The sequence below is a fragment of the Nerophis ophidion genome, linkage group LG06 (assembly GCF_033978795.1).
Source record: "Nerophis ophidion isolate RoL-2023_Sa linkage group LG06, RoL_Noph_v1.0, whole genome shotgun sequence".
NCBI classification, from domain to species: Eukaryota; Metazoa; Chordata; class Actinopteri; order Syngnathiformes; family Syngnathidae; genus Nerophis; species Nerophis ophidion.
Window position 1 is genome coordinate 78,529,051 of NC_084616.1, and position 19,156 is coordinate 78,548,206.

At 40.2% G+C, this 19,156-nt stretch overlaps 2 protein-coding genes across 6 annotated transcripts in view; one reads left to right on the forward strand and one right to left on the reverse strand.

Moving 5' to 3' along the window:
- The window catches only part of zgc:171775 (STKc_p38 domain-containing protein), a 25,704-nt gene extending 16,040 nt beyond the window's left edge, over positions 1–9,664 (reverse strand). Inside the window, exons 1-3 of one of the 3 annotated variants that reach the window (XM_061904917.1) lie at positions 9,433–9,664; positions 9,158–9,229; positions 5,524–5,653 (exon numbers count right to left, since the gene is read on the reverse strand). In XM_061904917.1, the coding sequence (XP_061760901.1) occupies positions 5,524–5,653; positions 9,158–9,229; positions 9,433–9,566 (336 nt within the window). In that variant the 5' untranslated portion in view covers positions 9,567–9,664. The remainder of the gene's footprint in view (positions 1–5,523; positions 5,654–9,157; positions 9,230–9,432) is intronic. The other 2 variants (XM_061904916.1, XM_061904918.1) reach the window with 2 other exon arrangements.
- A 3,085-nt stretch (positions 9,665–12,749) lies between these two features.
- plxnb1a (plexin b1a) overlaps positions 12,750–19,156 on the forward strand; it is a 188,147-nt gene continuing 181,740 nt past the window's right edge. For all 3 annotated transcript variants that reach the window (XM_061904912.1, XM_061904913.1, XM_061904914.1), the window contains exon 1: positions 12,750–13,015. The gene's annotated coding sequence lies outside the window, so the exon portion shown is untranslated. The remainder of the gene's footprint in view (positions 13,016–19,156) is intronic.

Sequence of the window (19,156 nt, forward strand, 5' to 3'; positions counted from 1 at the left end):
GTGTTTGTCATTCTTGTTTGGTGTAGGTTCACAGTGTGATGTAACAGTGTTAAAGTTGTTTATACGGCCACCCTCAGTGTGACCTGTATGGCTGTTGACCAATTATGCTGGCATTCATTTGTGTGTGTGTAGAAGCCGCATATATTACGTGACTGGGCCGGCACGCTGTTTGTATGGAGGAAAAGCGGACGTGACAACAGGTTGTAGATCAGGGGTCGGGAACCTTTTTGGCTGAGAGAGCCGAAAAGCCAAATATTTTCAAATGTATTTCCGTAAGAGCCATATCATATTTTTTTTTAACACTGAACACAACTAAACGCGTGGATTTTTAAGTAAGACCAACATTTCTAGAGTATATTAGGTCTCTTATTCTTTGTAATAACATTGTTATTCTGAAGCTAACTGTGGAGGGGGCGTGGCCTGCAGCGACAGGTGCGTAGACGGCCCACCTGGGCCTTGTTATCTAATCACCTGTTGCTCTGTTATAAGCAGCAGCCAGGAGGAGAAACGGGGTTTGAGCTGGAAATACAATTGCTGGAAAGCAACTGAGAGACTTATTGAAAAATAAAACAATATTGTAACCCTGAAACAGGCTCTCATGTCGGTGCTTGGTGGTCTGAAGAACCCCCAGGAGGACAAGACCCACACTAACCAATAATAAATAAATAACTTCTTACCATTAACGCAACCTCTTGAACGGATGGATGGATTAAAAATGCATGAGAATGTTTTATATTTTGAACATTATTTTTAACACTGTGATTACAAGTGAAATTATTCATTACTTATCGTTTTAAGCAATGTCAGCTCAGATTTATCAGAGAGCCAGATGCAGTCATCAAAAGAGCCACATCTGGCTCTAGAGCCATAGGTTCCCCACCCCTGTTGTAGAGGATGCTAAAAGCAGTACCTTTAAGGCACGCCCCCAATATTGTTGTCCGGGTGGAAATTCGGGAAAATGGTTGCCCCGGGAGATTTTCGGGGGGGCACTGAAATTCGGGATTCTCCTGGAAAAATCGGGGGGGTTGGCAAGTATGAAATATAGCGTTGAATGCGGTGATACAGCGGCCCCCCCACTGTATAACACCAGCGGGCCAGCTTTAATGTTAATTTAATATTGTCTCAAGGGCCAAATGAAATTACACGAAGGGCCAGAGTTTGACAGCCATGCTTCACACTAACACTGCTTGACTTAAAAGATATTTCTATTTTTTTTACGCCGGGAAATAATGTCACTTTATTTTGTTCCACCCTCAGGGGAGGGCGAATGGTACAAAACTTCCAAGAGATAAATAATGCAGTAAAACAACGTGCAGCATGTGTTCCAGATCGATACACATTGTTGGAGAATGGATGCAACACAGTGATTGATATCAGTGAGGCTTTATTCTCAATAACAACTGTTGCAGGTCCCAGGTGGCCAGGACAAGTAGTCGGATGAAACAAACCCTGTTTCCATAACAGTTGGGAAATGGTGTTAGATGTAAATATAAACAGAATACAATGATTTGCAAATCCTTTTCAAGCCATATTCAGTTGAATATGCTACAAAGACAACATATTTCATGTTCAAACTCATAAACATTTTTTTTGCAAATAATAATTAACTTTAGAATTTGATGCCAGCAACACGTGACAAAGAAGTTGGGAAAGGTGGCAATAAATACTGATAAAGTTGAAGAATACTCATCAAACACTTATTTGGAACATCCCACAGGTGTGCAGGCTAATTGGGAACAGGTGGGTGCCATGATTGGCTATAAAAACAGCTTCCCAAAAAACTTTCACAAGAAAGGATGGGGCGAGGTACACCCCTTTGTCCACAACTGTGTGAGCAAATAGTCAAACAGTTTAAGAACAACCTTTCTCAAAGTGACATTGCAAGAAATTTAGGGATTTCAACATCTACGCTCCATAATATCATCAAAAGGTTCAGAGAATCTGGAGAAATCACTCCACGTAAGCAGCATGGCCAGAAACCAACATTGAATGACCGTGACCTTCCATCCCTCAGACGGCACTGTATCAAAAACCGACATCAATCTCTAAAGGATATCACCACATGGGCTCAGGAACACTTCAGAAAACCACTGTCACTAAATACATGTTAGATCCACTATGGACTGGACTCTCACTATTATGTTAGATCCACTATGGACTGGACTCTCACTATTATGTTAGATCCACTATGGACTGGACTTTCACTATTATGTTAGATCCACTATGGACTGGACTCTCACTATTATGTTAGATCCACTATGGACTGGACTCTCACACTATTATGTTAGATCCACTATGGACTGGACTCTCACTATTATGTTAGATCCACTATGGACTGGACTCTCACTATTATGCTAGATCCACTATGGACTGGACTCTCACTATTATGTTAGATCCACTATGGACTGGACTCTCACTATTATGTTAAATCCACTATGGACTGGACTCTCACTATTATGTTAGATCCACTATGGACTGGACTCTCACTTTTATGTTGGATCCACTATGGACTGGACTCTCAATATTATGTTAGATCCACTATGGACTGGACTCTCACTATTATGTTAGATCCACTGTGGACTGGACTCTCACTATTATGTTAGATCCACTATGGACTGGACTCTCACTATTATGTTAGATCCACTATGGACTGGACTCTCACTATTATGTTAGATCCACTAAGGACTGGACTCTCACAATATTATGTTAGATCCACTATGGACTGGACTCTCACAATATTATGTTAGACCCACTCAACGTCCATTGCATCCAGTCACCCACATCTGTGGTCCTCTCCAAAGTTTCTCATAGTCATTCACATCGGCATTCCACTGGGTTCTGTGAGTTTTTCCTTGCCCTTATGTGGGTGCTGATCCGCGGATGTCGTTGTGGCTTGTGCAGCCCTTTGAGACACTTGTGATTTAGGGCTATATAAATAAACATTGATTGATTTACAGACATACTTACATTTCTGTAACTGAATCTCAACTATTTTTGTGTAAAAAATTAGAATGTGTCTTCTCATTAGTTGTCTTCTTCTTCTTCTCCAACATCCACAAGAAAATGTAGGTCAAAACCACACTTTTATCATAAAGCTGTCTTTCTGTACTTTATGTCTTTCCTGCATGAGCTCCCCAAAAGCCACACTTACATAATACATAATAGAGTGTGTATGCGGTGTAGACATGGATGGATGCAGGTCCCAGGTCCCAGGTCCCAACAACAAACACTCCCGCCTCGGCCCTGAAGCCGGGATAAGATGATGTGTGCTTTTGTTGAACGGTCAACAAAGTTTGCTTGTCCTCATAACCGACTTTTCTTTAAAGCAAACAAGAGACGAGGACGAAACAAAAGGCAGACGTCAAAGAATGTTTTATCATCCGGCCTTTGAGTCCTGCACCTACGATACATTCTGGGTTCTCTAGTTCAGGGATTCTCAAACTGTGTGCAGGATCCATCTCGTGTTTTGTTTTTTTCGATTGATTGAATAGATTGATCGAGACTTTTATTAGTAGATTGCACAGTACAGTACATATTCTGTACAATTGACCACTAAATGGTAACATCCCAATAAGTTATTAGGGACCGAATGTCGCTTCGGGACAGAGGACCCTATTGTATTTCCAAGGTTTTATTATTATTATACTGGCACCTCTTTGAGCTGTAATTTAACCCCCTTAACATGCTTCAAAACTCACCAAATTTAACACACACATCAGGACTGGCAAAAAACCCAAAAGTCAAAATTGCGCTCTGGCGCCCCCTAGGAAAATACACAGACAAAACTGCTTGTAACTTCCGTTAGGAATGTCGTAGAGACATGAAACAAAAACCTCTATGTAGGTCTGACTTAGACCTGGATTTCATACACTGATTTTCTTCAGCAAAAATCAACAGGAAGTTGGCAAAAAACCCCTTCCAAACAAAAGTTTCCTAAAAAATTTAATTTTTGCCTCTTTGAACTGTAATTTGACCCCCTTAAAATGCTTCAAAAGTCACCAAACTGGACACACACATCAGGACTGGCGAAAATTTTGATCTAATAACATTTTTTTTTTTAAACTCCAAATTGCGCTCTAGCGCCCCCTAAGAACAAAACTGCTCGTAGGAAGAAAACACAGACAAAACTGCTTGTAACTTCCGTTAGGAATGTCGTAGAGACATGAAACAAAAACCTCTATGTAGGTCTGACTTAGACCTAGATTTAATACACTGACCTCCTTCAGCAAAAATCAACAGTAAGTTGGCAAAAACACCTTCAAAACAAAAGTTTCCTAAAAAATGTCATCTTTGCCTCTTTGAGCTGTAATTTGACCCCCTTAAAATGCTTCAAAAGTCACCAAACTGGACACACACATCAGGACTGGCAAACATTTTGATCTAATAACAATTTTTTTTTTTTAAACTCCAAATTGCGCTCTAGCGCCCCCTAAGGACAAAACTGCTCTTGGGAAGAAAACACAGACAAAACTGCTTGTAACTTCCGGTAGGAATGTCGTAGAGACATGAAACAAAAACCTCTATGTAGTTCTCACTTAGACACGCATAAGTTGGCCTGTGGCGGAGCACTTCAAATTTTTACACACACTTGTTATTTCATATGTTGAACAGAGGGAGAGAACTTTTAAAAGCGACACAGTCAATTTGAAAAATCCCTCCTTTTTAGAACCATTTTGATAGATTTCACCACAAATGAGACATTCTCTATTCGATGCAATGATTTTCCGTATTGGGATCATGATTTATGTCCTAACTTGTTCACCAGTCTAATAAAAAAAAAATTTTTTAAACTCCAAATTGCGCTCTAGCGCCCCCTAAGAACAAAACTGCTCGTAGGAAGAAAACAGACAAAACTGCTTGTAACTTCCGGTAGGAATGTCGTAGAGACATGAAACAAAAACCTCTATGTAGGTCTCACTTAGACCTAGATTTCATACACTGACCTCCTTCAGCAAAAATCAACAGAAAGTTGGCAAAAACCCCTTCAAAACAAAAGTTTCCTAAAAAATTTCATTTTTGCTTCTTTGAGCTGTAATTTGACCCTCTTAAAATGCTTCAAAACTCACCAAACTGGACACACACATCAGGACTGGTGAAAATTACGATATAATTAAAAAAAACCAAACCCCAAAACACGTCATCATTACGCGACGTTTTCAAGAAAAAAGCCCCGGGAAATTTAAAATTGCAATTTAGTAAACTAAAGCGGGCGTATTGTCATGTGTTGCAATGTTAATATTTCATCATTGATATATAAACTATCAGACTGTGTGGTCGCTAGTAGTGGCTTTCAGTAGGACTTTAAATATCTTGTCTTTGCAGTTTATTCAATTTAATATAAGATAAAAAAAACATTTTCAACTCATTGTATTCTGTTTTTATTTACAATTATACAACTTTACTGTTTTGGGGTTTTGTATCACGCTGCTATTCTCCAATGTTGGTCATTATTGCGGTGCTTGGATAGCCAGGTTTTTATCTAAATGTGGCACTTGGGGGGGTGAAGGTGATGTTACGGCTTACGTTTTCATGTTGTATGTGACGTAGTAGACGTAGTTCTCTGTAGGCCCGTTTGGTGTGGGTGAGGGACTGGAAAGGACGATATAGCTTCTTGATGGCCACCTTTTCCTTGGTCTTCTGGTCAATGGCGGAGCTGGCACACACAATATGATATTAAAGGACACGAGAGAGTAATTAAAGACATTACAGTATATGAATGCATTATAGGCACTCTATATATGATCGTCTCTATAATGGCTGACTTTTGCTTCGTGACTATTGCATGCTGGATAGGGTTGTATTGTATGTGCCATTATTTATGTCGCAGTAAACAAATAATAGATACAATCATTAAATATACAAATTATATATATACGCACAGTATGTATTTATAAAGAATGGTGTCATGATCCTTGGTCCGGTTCATGTTTTTGTTATGTTCTGTTAGTTTTGGATTCCATCAGTTCCTGTTTTTGTGCACCCTTGTTTGTTTTAGTTACCATGGCGACTTATGATTTTCCCCTGCCTCTGGTGTTCAGGACGCGAACGGGTATCCCCTCAAGAGACATGATTTAAGCCCACCTTTGCCAGTCAGTCGGCCTGGCGTCATCATTGGTTTCATGCCACAGTTTGATGTTGTGCTATGCCGTAGTTATATTGGTTGTTTCAGGCCAAAGTAAGTCTTGTTTGTTCTATGTCCATAGTTCATGCTAAGAGTTAGCGTCTATGTTTCCTGCGTTAATTTTTTTTTTGTTCTTTAGCCCCTCGTGTGAACGGCACGCTTTCCTTTTGTTTTGGTTCCTGTCATTTCTGATGTTTAGGATTAATTGATTATTAAATATGTTCCTATCTTCAAGTCTTGTCCGGAAAAGTTTCTTTGCATCCTGGGAGAACTGCCTCTATTTTTTAAATTGTATTTATTTACAAGCCTTATTTATTTGCTAGACATATTTAATTATAAGAGAGACTAAACTCAAATAGAATTTGAAAATCCAAGAAAATATTTTAAAGACTTGGTCTTCACTTGTTTGAATAAATTCATTAATTTTTTTACTTTGCTTCTTATAACTTTCAGAAAGACAATTTTAGAGAAAAAATACAACCTTAAAAATGATTTTAGGATTTTTAAACACATATACTTTTTTACCTTTTTAAATTCCTTCCTGTTCTTTCCTGAGAATTTAAATCAATGTTCAAGTAAACATTTTTATTTTGTATTTATCATTGTATTTAATTCTTCATTTTAGCTTCTGTTTTTTCGATGAAGAATATTTCTGAAATATTTCTTCAAACTTATTATGATTAAAATTCCAATAAATTATTCTGGCAAATCTAAAAAATCTGTAGAATCAAATTTAACTCTTATCTCAAAGTCTTTTGAATTTCTTTCAAAAATTTTGTTCTGGAAAATCTAGAAAAAATAATGATTTGTCTTTGTTAGAAATATAGCTTGGTCCAATTTGTTATATATTCTAACAAAGTGCAGATTGGATTTTAAACTATTTAAAACATGTCATCAAAAATATATATTTATTGTGAGAAATGTGAAGTGTTTCCACAAACTATTAATAATAACATAGAGCAGGGGTCGGGAACCTTTTTGGCTGAGAGAGCCAAGAAGCCAAATATTTTAAAATATATTTCCCTAAGAGCCATATAATATTTTTTTAACACTGAACACAACTAAACGTGTGCATTTTTAAGTAAGACCAACATTTCCAGAGTATAATAGGTCTCTTGTTCTTTGTAATAACATTGTTATTCTGAAGCTAACTGTGGAGGAGGCGTGGCCTGCGGGCCTGCAGCAAAGCAGGATGTTGCCAGGACCAGCCTCGAAATCAGCGACAGGTGCGTTAATGGCCCAGCTGGGCCTTGTTATCTAATCACCTGTCGCTCTGTTATAAGCAGCAGCCAGCAGGAGAGACAGGGTTGGGGCTGGAGCCAGAGTGCGAATGAGGACGAAAGAGAAAAATACAATTGCTGGAAAGCAACTGAGAGACTTATTGAAAAAAATAATATTTTAACCCTAAAACAGGCTCTCATGTCGGTGCTTGGTGGTCTGAAGAACCCCCAGGAGGGCAAGACCCACACTAACCAATAATAAAAAAAAATAACTTCTTACCATTAACACAACTTCTTGAACATAAAAATGCATGAGAATGTTTTGCATTTGGAATGTTATTGTTAACACGATGATTACAAGTGGAATTATTCATTACTTATCGTGTTAAGCAATGTCAGCTCAGATTTATCTGAGAGCCAGATGCAGTCATCAAAAGGGCCACATCTGGCTCTAGAGCCATAGGTTCCCTACCCCTGACATAGAGTTAAAGGTAAATTGAGCAAATTGGCTATTTCTGGCAATTTATTGAAGTGTGTATCAAACTGGTAGCCCTTCACATTAATCAGTACCCAAGAAGTAGCTCTTGCTTTCAAAAAGGTTGGTGACCCCTGCTTTAGACACTTTCATGCAGGTAGTGTTATTCTATGAAAAAACAACAACAGTTCTGCACATCCACCATATTAAAGCCAAAGTAACATTATTGTTGTTGGTAAACTCCCATTGTGTTGTCTCACTATACCTAATGTACTGACCCTGGTGCCTACGAGTAGAAAAGCATGACCTTGTCAGTCGCTGCTGGTTTATTACTAAATATGTGGTTTTCCTCAAGGAGAAGATTCTTGCATATCCGTGGACTTGCATTGACTTGCTGACTTGCCCGAGGCGCACAATAGAGTGTCTGTTTGCAGATGGCAAGATAGCCGAGGGTGCAAGGAGTGGAATGCACACTTTGAGCATCTAGATAGAACAGGGGTAGGGAACCTATGGCTCTAGAGCCAGATGTGGCTCTTTTGATGACTGCATCTGGCTCTCAGATAAATCTGAGCTGACATTGCTTAACGCGATAATTATGAATAATTTCGCTGGTGCTAAAAATAACGTGCAAAATATAAAACATTCTCATGCATTTATATCCATCCATCCGTTTTTTACCGCACCTGTTCAAGAAGTCGCATTAATGGTAAGAAGTATTTTATGTCACGATGGGGGGGGGCGGGTTGCAGCTTCCTGCGGGGTCGTTCTCCCAGGAAGGCAGACGGACTACTCGGGACATGGAATTTAGGTAAAAACATGATTTCATTTAAACTAAAAAAAGATACAAACAAAAATCGCTCACAGTGGAGGAACAACTTGGGCTAAAGAACAAAGCTAACGCATAAACAGACTAAGAACATAAATCAAACAAAACTTACTTGGCATGGCATGAAGCACGAAACTATGGCAAGGCATGAAACAAGTCAGCACAGGGCGACTGACTGGCAAAGACGAGCTTAAATACTGCCTCTGATTAGTGCTCGGGAAGCAGGTGAGCGGGCATTTTGTCCACCAGAGACAGGTGGACAAAATGAGTAACCAAGGAAACCAGACAAGGGAGTGAAAAAAAACAGGAACTTAAAGAGTCCAAAGGACAAACAGCACATGGCCAAACAAAAACATGATCAACAGACATGACATTTGATTTATTATTGGTTAGCTTCAGAATAACAATGTTATTAAAAAGAATAAGAGACTTATTATACTCTAAAATGTTGGTCTTACTTAAAAATGCACACATTTAGTTGCATTCAGTGTTAAAAAATATGATATGGCTCTCACATTTTGAAATATTTGGCTTTCATGGCTCTCTCAGCCAAAAAGGTTCCCGACCCCTGAGAAAGAAGCTCGACACTGAAAAACATTTGTTTTCAAAAGCTTTTAAATGTGGGACCTTTTGCAAACAGGAGAGGGATTAAAGGCATGTGCGGTTTTAAACAACATTATGTCTTCTAAATACATTTTTATATTGTTTTTAATTGCATTCATGTACAGTGAAAGAGATAAATACAGTACACACATACTGTAGTCTTGATGATGTCATCCTTCCTACTCACCAAACTGTCCCGTAGGCCCCGGAGCCGACAGCCCACAGCGTTGTGTATCTTTGAGGGACGTCCCACGTCGTCTTATGGACTTCAACCCTCTGAAAACCTGGTCTGGCCGGAGAGTCCCGAGGTGGAGAGTCCATGGTGCAAATGTTCACTCTGGTGCTCCGTGTTCACACACATGAAGCGCTTTTTTTTTACCTGACAGGTGAGTCAGTGGTGGCTAAGGTGGAAGGAGGGTAAAGCCACGCCCCTACAAGCTCAAACCACACCCCTTTTGTAAAACTCACATCAAATCTGTCTGTCTGTCTATTTATTTATTGGGGCGGTTTAGCTCGGTTGGTAGAGCGGCTGTGACAGCAACTTGAGGGTTGCAGGTTTGAACCCCGCTTCCGCCGTTCCAGTCACTGCCGTTGTGTCCTTGGGCAAGACACTTGACCCACCTGCTCCCAGTTCCACCCACACTGCTTTAATTGTAACTCAGATATTTGAGTCACTTGAGGAAACGGGGCTATGTAAATAGAATTTACTTCACTATCTATCTTGTCCAGTCATTTATTTCCTGGCATCAGTGAGTCCATACACATCTCATTTAGAGCACGACTGGGCAAATAAAGGCCCGGGGGCCACATGCGGGGCCCTTTAAGCCTTTCAATCTGGACCACAGGACGTTCCCAAATATATATTTTTTAGATCTTTAAGATGGAAACTGCAGCTGACATTTTCATGTGCAGTGATGTTTTTTTACAACAACGTTCTAAAGCTTAGATATTTCTCAGATTTATCAGATTGAGGGTGGGTTTTTTGTTTTTTTTAACCATTTGCTTTCATATTTTGTTGTTTGTTGCATTTTTGTTGCGTTTCACTTAATTGTAAAATATTTTGATTGAAAGGAGGTGTGACATTCTTATGTTGTCAATATTCAGTGTTTTGTTGTTCATAGATAATATTGCAAATCCCACATTGTTTATTTTCATGTACATCTTTGGTGTCTCGTTCAGTTCTTTTTTTTAAGGGGGTGTGTTATAACGTTTTTAGCTTTCAATCATGTGTGTAAGTATATATATATATATATATATATATATATGTATGTATGTATGTATGTATGTATGTATGCTGGATCCACTTTGGACTGGACTTCATGTTAGACCCGCTCGACATCCATTGCTTTCAGTCCCCTAGGGGGGGGGGGGGTTGCCCACATATGCGGTCCTCTCCAAGGTTCTCGTAGTCATCATTGTCACCGACGTCCCACTGGGTGTGAGTTTTTCCTTGCCCTTATGTGGGCCTACCGAGGATGTGGTAGTGGTTTGTGCAGCCCTTTGAGACATTAGTGATTTAGGGCTATATAAATAATCATTGATTGACTGATAATGGATATATACATGTATATATATATATATATATATATATATATATATATATATATATATGTATATATATATATATATATATATATATATATGTATATATATATATATATATATATATATATATGTATATATATATATATATATATGTATATATGTATATATATATATATATATATATATGTATATATATATATATGAGAGAGATAGATAGATACACCGGCCCCCAGACACATTTTTTCTCAAAATTTGGCCCCCTGAGTTAAAATAATTGCCGAGGCCAGTTTTAGAGACTCCATGAAGCCACATTTCCTCGACAGTGCGTGGAAAATGTGGGCAAGCCACCACAATAAAATATTACTAAAAACAAAACAAACAAACAAACAAAAAAAAGAGCATAAAGTTGATGTTATGTTACTTCTGACCAGCAGAGGGCAGGCAGGAGCTGAAGTTGAAAATGTCAACATGGAAAGTAGCAGACCTGTTTCTGCATGAGTTTATGTTATTGATTTGTATATATATTTGTTTATTTATTTGCATGCCCTCAATAGTGACATCATCCATGAAAAGCAGCTAACTTTCTCGCTGGGACATCCAATGGGCATATTCAAAGTAATACTATTTTAAATTCAATCAGAAAACACTATATTTGAGGTAAAATATTCATAATCAGTTTTACCTATTTATGGCCACTAACAGAAGTCATTGTTTGACTATCAAGTCCAGGGGTGTCCAAACTTTTTCCACTTAGGGCCGCAGACTGAAAAATCAAAACATGCAGGGGCCATTTTGACATTTTTTTATTTTATTTTAAAAAACAATACAATATATGTATAACCAATATACATCCCGGGGACCCCAAAGGGATTTGGTCAAAGAAATATTAAAAATGTGTCATTATTCAGTATTATTTTTTTTATTATTATTCAAGTTTTAAATCTGTAGATCAACATTAGGTCTATCCGTCAAAATAATGATTTTAAAGATTTAAGTTGTATGCTCTTTTTGGCACACAAAAAAATGTTTTTTTATGGAAAAATCACAAAATATGCAATATTTTCACCCAATAATTTTTTAAGTGGAATATTTGAGATTATACAATAATTGGAGCATTAAAAAGGTCAATAACTCATAACACCATTGATTTTAATTCATCATTATTTTTTGAGCAATGACATTAAAAAACTAATCACACTAAAATTATTGGGGATCTATACATTTCTTTACTGTTTACTTTTAACACAATAATCTCAAGATCATATTCAGATCTATCTGTCAAATATAACTTTTATTGTTGTCTGTGTTTTTTGTTTGTTCATTTTAGGCCCTTCTTTAAAAAAAAACAGCTCAGTTTTTTATATGGCAAACACAAAATATGCAACATTTTCCCCCAAAAATATCCCAAAGTGGAAAATTTAACGTGACGTAATTGGAGCCTTGAATAGGTCAATAATTCATCATGACATTGATTTTGATTCATTATTATTATTTAAAGAAAGAAACAGCCTGCATGGCAGCTTTGTGTTATTAGAGTAAACATTGCACAATTTTCTTGTTACATTTCACCCGTTTGCTCTTTTATATCACTTTTTTACGTTTAAAAATGTTTCAATAGTATTTTTAAAATGTGCCGTGGGGCTGTTAAAAAATGACCTGCGGGCCGGGCAACTAATGGTGATCAAGTCTAAAGTCATGCAAAATGGTCCAGGGCGGAATATGGGCAGTCATTTCATAACAAAAGCATTGCCTAGAAACAGCTCGAGGATTTCGTTTGTTGATATAAATTTAAACAAGACATTTCTTGGAGAGCTCATAGTTTTGGAATAGTTACATAAAGTGTATGAGTAACGTTAAAACGATTAATCTTTAATTTTTTTTAAATAAACAGTTTTATTTTGAAAGCAAAAGCCTCATTTCCTGTCCCGCCCTATCCTACTGAGTTTGACTTGACTCCTCATTCAAGCTGGTGGACGCTCACTGATGAAGAAGGAACCTGCGTCAGCGACACATTTCGGCTTCTTGCCTACTTTTACACACCTTACGGACTCACCTGAGTATTATCATACATTTAAGTACGCGACTTTCAAGTAGTTTAAGGCGTCTTAGAGTGCCGTGAAGCGTGGAAGTGGATCTACTTTGCCTGCCGTAGTAGTCAGTGAGCCGCGGCGTGTCTCAACATCATCCTGGACAACTGAGTGAACCCTCTTCGCCCACAACTGCAGGTCAGCTCTTCTTTTTAAACAAAACATAAGGAGTTAAATGAGGGTAACTTCTTGTGTCTTTGTCCATAAACTCTGGACTCTTATTGTGCCTTTCATGTTCACTTCATCCATGCTTTTATTTTGAAATTTGTTTTGCCCTTCCGACGGTAATAGACCAGTCAAATTAGGTAATGCTGTTCATTAAAGGCCTACTGAAATGAGATGTTCTTATTTAAACGGAGATAGCAGCTCCATTCTATGTGTCATACTTCATCATTTCGCCATATTTTTGCTGAAAGGATTTAGTAGAGAACATCGAGGATAAAGTTCGCAACTTTTGGTCGCTAATAAAAAAGCCTTGCCTGTCCCGGAAGTAGCAGACGATGTGCGCGTGACGTCACGGGTTGTGGAGCTCCTCACAACCTCACAATCATGGCCACCAGCAGCGAGAGTGATTCGGACCGAAAAAAAACGACGATTTCACCATTAATTTGAGCGAGGAAGAAAGATTCGTGGATGAGGATAGTGAGAGTGAAGGACTAGAAGGAAGAAAAAAAAGACAAGGGCAGTGGGAGCGATCCAGATGTTATTAGACACATTTACTAGGATAATACTGGAAAATACCTTATCTGCTTATTGTGTTACTAGTGTTTTAGTGAGATTATATGGTACCTGAAAGTCAGAGGGGTGTGGTGACCGCCAGTGTCTCCGGTGGGAGGAGGTAAGAGAGTCCTAGCTGCCGGAGGACACAAGCTCCGCTCATGTCTACGGTAAGAGCCGACTTATTACCACAATTTTCTCACCGAAACCTGCCGGTTGACATGTGGTCGGGAACCATGTTCGCTTGACCGCGCTGTTCCATAGTAAAGCTTCACCTTTGGGAATGTAAACAAGGAAACACCGGCTGTGTTTGTGTTGCTAAATGTGGCCGCAATACACCGCTTCCCACCTACATCTTTCTTCTTTGACGTCTCCATTATTAATTGAACAAATAGCAAAAGATTCAGCTACGCAGATGTCCAGAATACTGTGTAATTATGCGTTAAAAGCAGAACACTTACAGTATAGCTGTGATCGGTGCTGGATCAAAATGTCCGCTACATTCCTTGACATCACGCGCACGCGTCATCATACCGCGACATTTTCAACAGGATACTTTGCGCGAAATTTAAAATTGCAATTTAGTAAACTAAAGCGGGCGTATTGGCATGTGTTGCAATGTTAATATTTCATCATTGATATATAAACTATCAGACTGTGTGGTCGCTAGTAGTGGCTTTCAGTAGGACTTTAAATGAGGCATGTAACACACACACACACACACACACACACACACACACACACGCGCACACACGCTGGATGGACACCCGCTTTTGTCAGCTGACAAAGGAATGTGTGCACAAATGCCAAACTCCATGCAAGTGTGTGCAAGAGAAATCATAGCCTGACACTGTCCAGCTTCAATTTATACAAAACTTTTCTTTCTGATAGTCCTAAAATGTGTCTTTTTGCATACATTTTGGCCCACTTGTTTAAATTTTTTTTGATGGGATCTCCCATCAATTCACTATACTACTTTTGTTGCCATTCGGGTGGAGAGTGAGCCGGAGCCTATCCCAGCTGACTTTTAGTCGGAGGCACTGCAGAGTTCACCCTAAACCAGAGTTGGCAAGTTTGTTTTCATTTGAAGGGGAACATTATCAGCAGACCTATGTAAGCGTCAATATATACCTTGATGGTGCAGAAAAAAGACCATACATTTTTTGAACCGATTTCCGAACTCTAAATGGGTGAATTTTGGCGAATTAAACACCTTTCTGTTTATCGCTCTGGAGGCGATGACGTCAGAATGTGACGTCGCCGAGGTAATACAGCCGCCATTTTCATTTTCAACACATTACAAACACCAGGTCGCAGCTCTGTTATTTTCCGTTTTTTTGACTATTTTTTGGAACCTTGGAGACATCATGCCTGGTGGGTGTGTTGTCGGAGGGTGTAACAACACTAACAGGGAGGGATTCAAGTTGCACCACTGGCCCCAAGATGCCAAAGTGTCTGCCGCCAGACCCCCATTGAATGTACCAGAGTGTCTCCACATTTGACCGGCGATGCTAAGACAGACATGGCACAGAGATGTATGGATAACCTGCAGATGCATTTGCAACCATAGTCAACGAAATCACAAAGGTGAGTTTTGTTGATGTTGACTTATGTGCTAATCAGACACATTTGGTTGCGGCGTGACTGCCAGCTAATCGATGCTAACATGCTACGCTAATCGATGCTAACATGCTATTTACCGGCGATGCTAAAGCAGACATGGCACAGAGATGTATGGATAACCTGCAGATGCATTTGCAACTATAAAGTCAACGAATTCACAAAGGTGAGTTTTGTTGATGTTGACTGCCAGCTAATCGATGCTAACATGCTACACTAATCTATGCTAACATGCTATTTACCGGCGGTGCTAAAGCAGACATGGCACAGAGATGTATGGATAACCTGCAGATGCATTTGCAACTACATTACGTTTCTTTGTACCCACATTTAATGCGAAACAAACACTTACCAATCGAAGGATTTAAGTTGCTCCCGTGTCACGAGATACGAAAGTCCTGATCGTTTGGTCCGCACATTTTACCGGCGATGCTAACGCAGCTATTCGGCCATGCTATGGCTATGAATAGCGTCAATAGCTATTCGCTCAATAGCTTCAGTTTCTTCTTCAATACTTTCATACTCCAACCATCTGTTTCAATACATGCGTTATCTGTTGAATCGCTTAAGTCGCTGAAATCCGAGTCTGTATCCGAGCTAATGTCGCTATATCTTGCTGTGGTATTCCCATTGTTTGTTTACATTGGCAGCACTGTGTGACGTCACAGGGAAATGGATAGTCTCATCGCTAATAGCGAAAAACAAGCACTTTAAAGCTTTTTGTAGGGATATTCGGGGACCGGTAAAATTTTGAAAAAAAACTTCAAAAAATACAACAAGCCACTGGGAACTGATTTTTATTGTTTTTAACCCTTTTGAAATTGTGATAATGTTCCCCTTGAAGGCCTCAGAGCAGGGCTGGGATGATGTGCAGCGATGTTTTTAAATGACCTTAAGTCTTCAACTATACAAAGTATTTCAATGGTTGGAGTCTGCGGTTTTGCATGATATACTAGTTACTATGGTATTGTAATTAGTTACTATGGTATTCTAATTAGTTACTATGGTATTCTAATTAGTTACTATAGCTATTTACGTCACTGCAGCTCAGACGAGGCACCAAGCAGTGTGGGTGGGGAGTGTTTCCAGAGCGGGGACAGACACGGAAGGAGATTTTTACAACAAAGTTCTGAAGCTTAGTGATATATCAGATGTATCAGATTATAGGTGGGGGTTCATATTTGGCTGTGTTTGTTGCATTTTTGTTGCGTTTCGCTAGATTGTAAAATATGTCAATCGATAGGGAGTGTGACATTCATATGTTGTCAATATTCAGTGTTTTATCGTTCATAGTTATTGTAAATCCAGCATTATTTATTTTCATGTACATTTTGGGTGTCGCATTTAGTAAAAATTTTTTATTTCATTTCATTTTTTAAGGCGGTCTGTCAACGTTTTTAGCATTCAATCAGACATTATTGTGAGGTTTTGTTTTAGTGTTAATAAAAAGTCCTGTGGGGAGTGCTCAGAGAGTATGGGGTATGGGACTGTCTGATTGTGGCGGTCCACTCCCTGTATGATCAGTGTCAGAACATAGTCCACTCCCTGTATGATCAGTGTCAGAACATAGTCCACTCCCTGTATGATCAGTGTCAGAACATAGTCCACTCCCTGTATGATCAGTGTCAGAACATAGTCCACTCCCTGTATGATCAGTGTCAGAGCTTGGTCCGCATCGCCGGCAGTAAGTCAGACACGTTTCCAGTGAGGGTTGGACTCTGCCAAGGCTGTCCTTTGTCACCCATTCTGTTCATAACTTTTATGAACAGAATTTCTAGGCGCAGTCAAGGTGTTTAGGGGTTCTGGTTTGGTGGCTGCAGGATTAGGTCTCTGCTTTTTGCAGATGATGTGGTCCTGATGGCTTCATCTGGCCGGGATTTTCAGCTCTCACTGGATCGGTTCGCAGCAGAGTGTGAAGCGACCGGAATGAGAATCAATGCCTCCATGGTTCTCGCCTTGAAAAGGGTGGAGTGCCATCTCCGGGTTGGGGAGGAGACCCTGCCCCAAGTGGAGGAGTTCAAGTACCTAGGAGTCTTGTTCACGAGTGAGGGAAGAGTGGATGGTGAGATCGACAGGCGGATCGGTGCGGCGTCTTCAGTAATGCGGACGTTCTATCGATCCGTTGTGGTGGAGAAGGAGCTGAGCCGGAAGGCAAAGCTCTCAATTTACCGGTCGATCTACGTTCCCATCCTCACCTATGGTCATGAGCTTTGGGTCATGACCGAAAGGATAAGATCATGGGTACAAGCGGCCCAAATGAGTTTGGGTCTCTCCCTTAGAGATAGGGTGAGAAGCTCTGCCATCCGGGAGGAACTCAAAGTAAAGCTGCTGCTCCTTCACATGGAGAGGAGCCAGATGAGGTGGTTCGGGCATCTGGTCAGGATGCCACCCGAACGCCTACCTGGGGAGGTGTTTAGGGCATGTCCGACCGGTAGGAGGCCACGGGGAAGACCCAGGACACGTTGGGAAGACTATGTCTCCCGGCTGGCCTGGGAACGCCTCGGGATCCCCCAGGAAGAGCTGGACGAAGTGGCTGGGGAGAGGGAAGTCTGGACTTCCCTGCTTAGGCTGCTGCCCCCGCGACCCGACCTCTGATAAGCGGAAGAAGATGAATGAATGGATGGGTTAATAAAAATCAGATATACCAGTCCCCAGACACAATTTTTTCCCCTAGATTTGGCCCCCCGAGTCAAAATAATTTTCCAGGCCTGTGTTAAATGGTCTGTATTTATAAAACTTTTTACTTGGAAGCTGATCACTTTTATGTCTGTATGTATGTTGTGTTGAAAACAATTATCATCATCATCATCAGAAGTTGTCTTTTTGCTACGCTGCAGTAGCAGAGACGTGTGTTACTTGTATCAGAGAGGTGTAACAGAGGTGTGATGTGTATAAACACAAACTTATACTTCAATGTAAAGTTTAACACCTGAAACTCACTTATTCTGCCGTTGTCGCTGGTCTGTGCACCAGTCACTGGACATGAGGTCTGGTTACTGGAGGCCATAGGCTTGTGGGGAAGCGCACAATATAACTGGAATATCCCGCTTTTGCTGGGCTTTGTACAAACAACACTATGTCATTACAGTATGTACCACCCCTATCCTCTGATTAAGCAGACGACACTTGAAACTAGACGGCAGCGTGTGTGCGGAGCGACAGCCGTGTTGCTGCTGTCTCAGCTGTCCAGAAGCGGCTGTAGGTGAAACTATGCGTTGGGCTTGCATGCTGCGGTTTTATTGGATCCACGTGCCTGGTTAGATTTAACTGGCGGGGGCAGGGGAGTTCTGTCCATTAAGGGTGAAATGTACCCCAGTGTATACTTAAGGGTTAATTGTTGGTATCTCTGAGTTTTCCAGGAGAACGTTGGTCCCCCTTATTGACAATGAACATGTGGGCCCTTAAGGATGCCATCCAAGGCTGTTTGTTCGTCAAGAAGGCCAAAGATGTATGGATTATGTCTCATTTGCAACCTTTGTAAAGAATCTCGTTCTGACATATGCCAGCCCGGAGCCCCCTCCGTCTGCCCCTTTCTCTGCGTTCAGGGTCTTTCCAGCTTCCAGACATTCTTGGATAGCTGACCATCTGCCGGCTTCCAGAAGTGCTATATCGCGTTACCCACTCTTGACTTATTTAAAGGATGTGAATAAAAGTGTGCATCATTATCATGGATGACTTGGATGCAGTCCATGCAGGCTGCTTGGAGGACAACCAGATATTTTCAGAACAATATGACAATTCCTTCTCTTTGTGGAACACTTTTGACATCACCCATTGGTGGGGATGTCAATAGGTGGCATGCAGGAAGTGGTTTGGTTACCATCTGGACCTCCAACCCCTCAGACCCACGCACAGCAATAGGTTGAAAGGCACTTAAACTGCAGCTGGTCACTGAAAAGTGATGCTACGCAGCTGAAAGCACCATATTCGATCGAGGCCTTT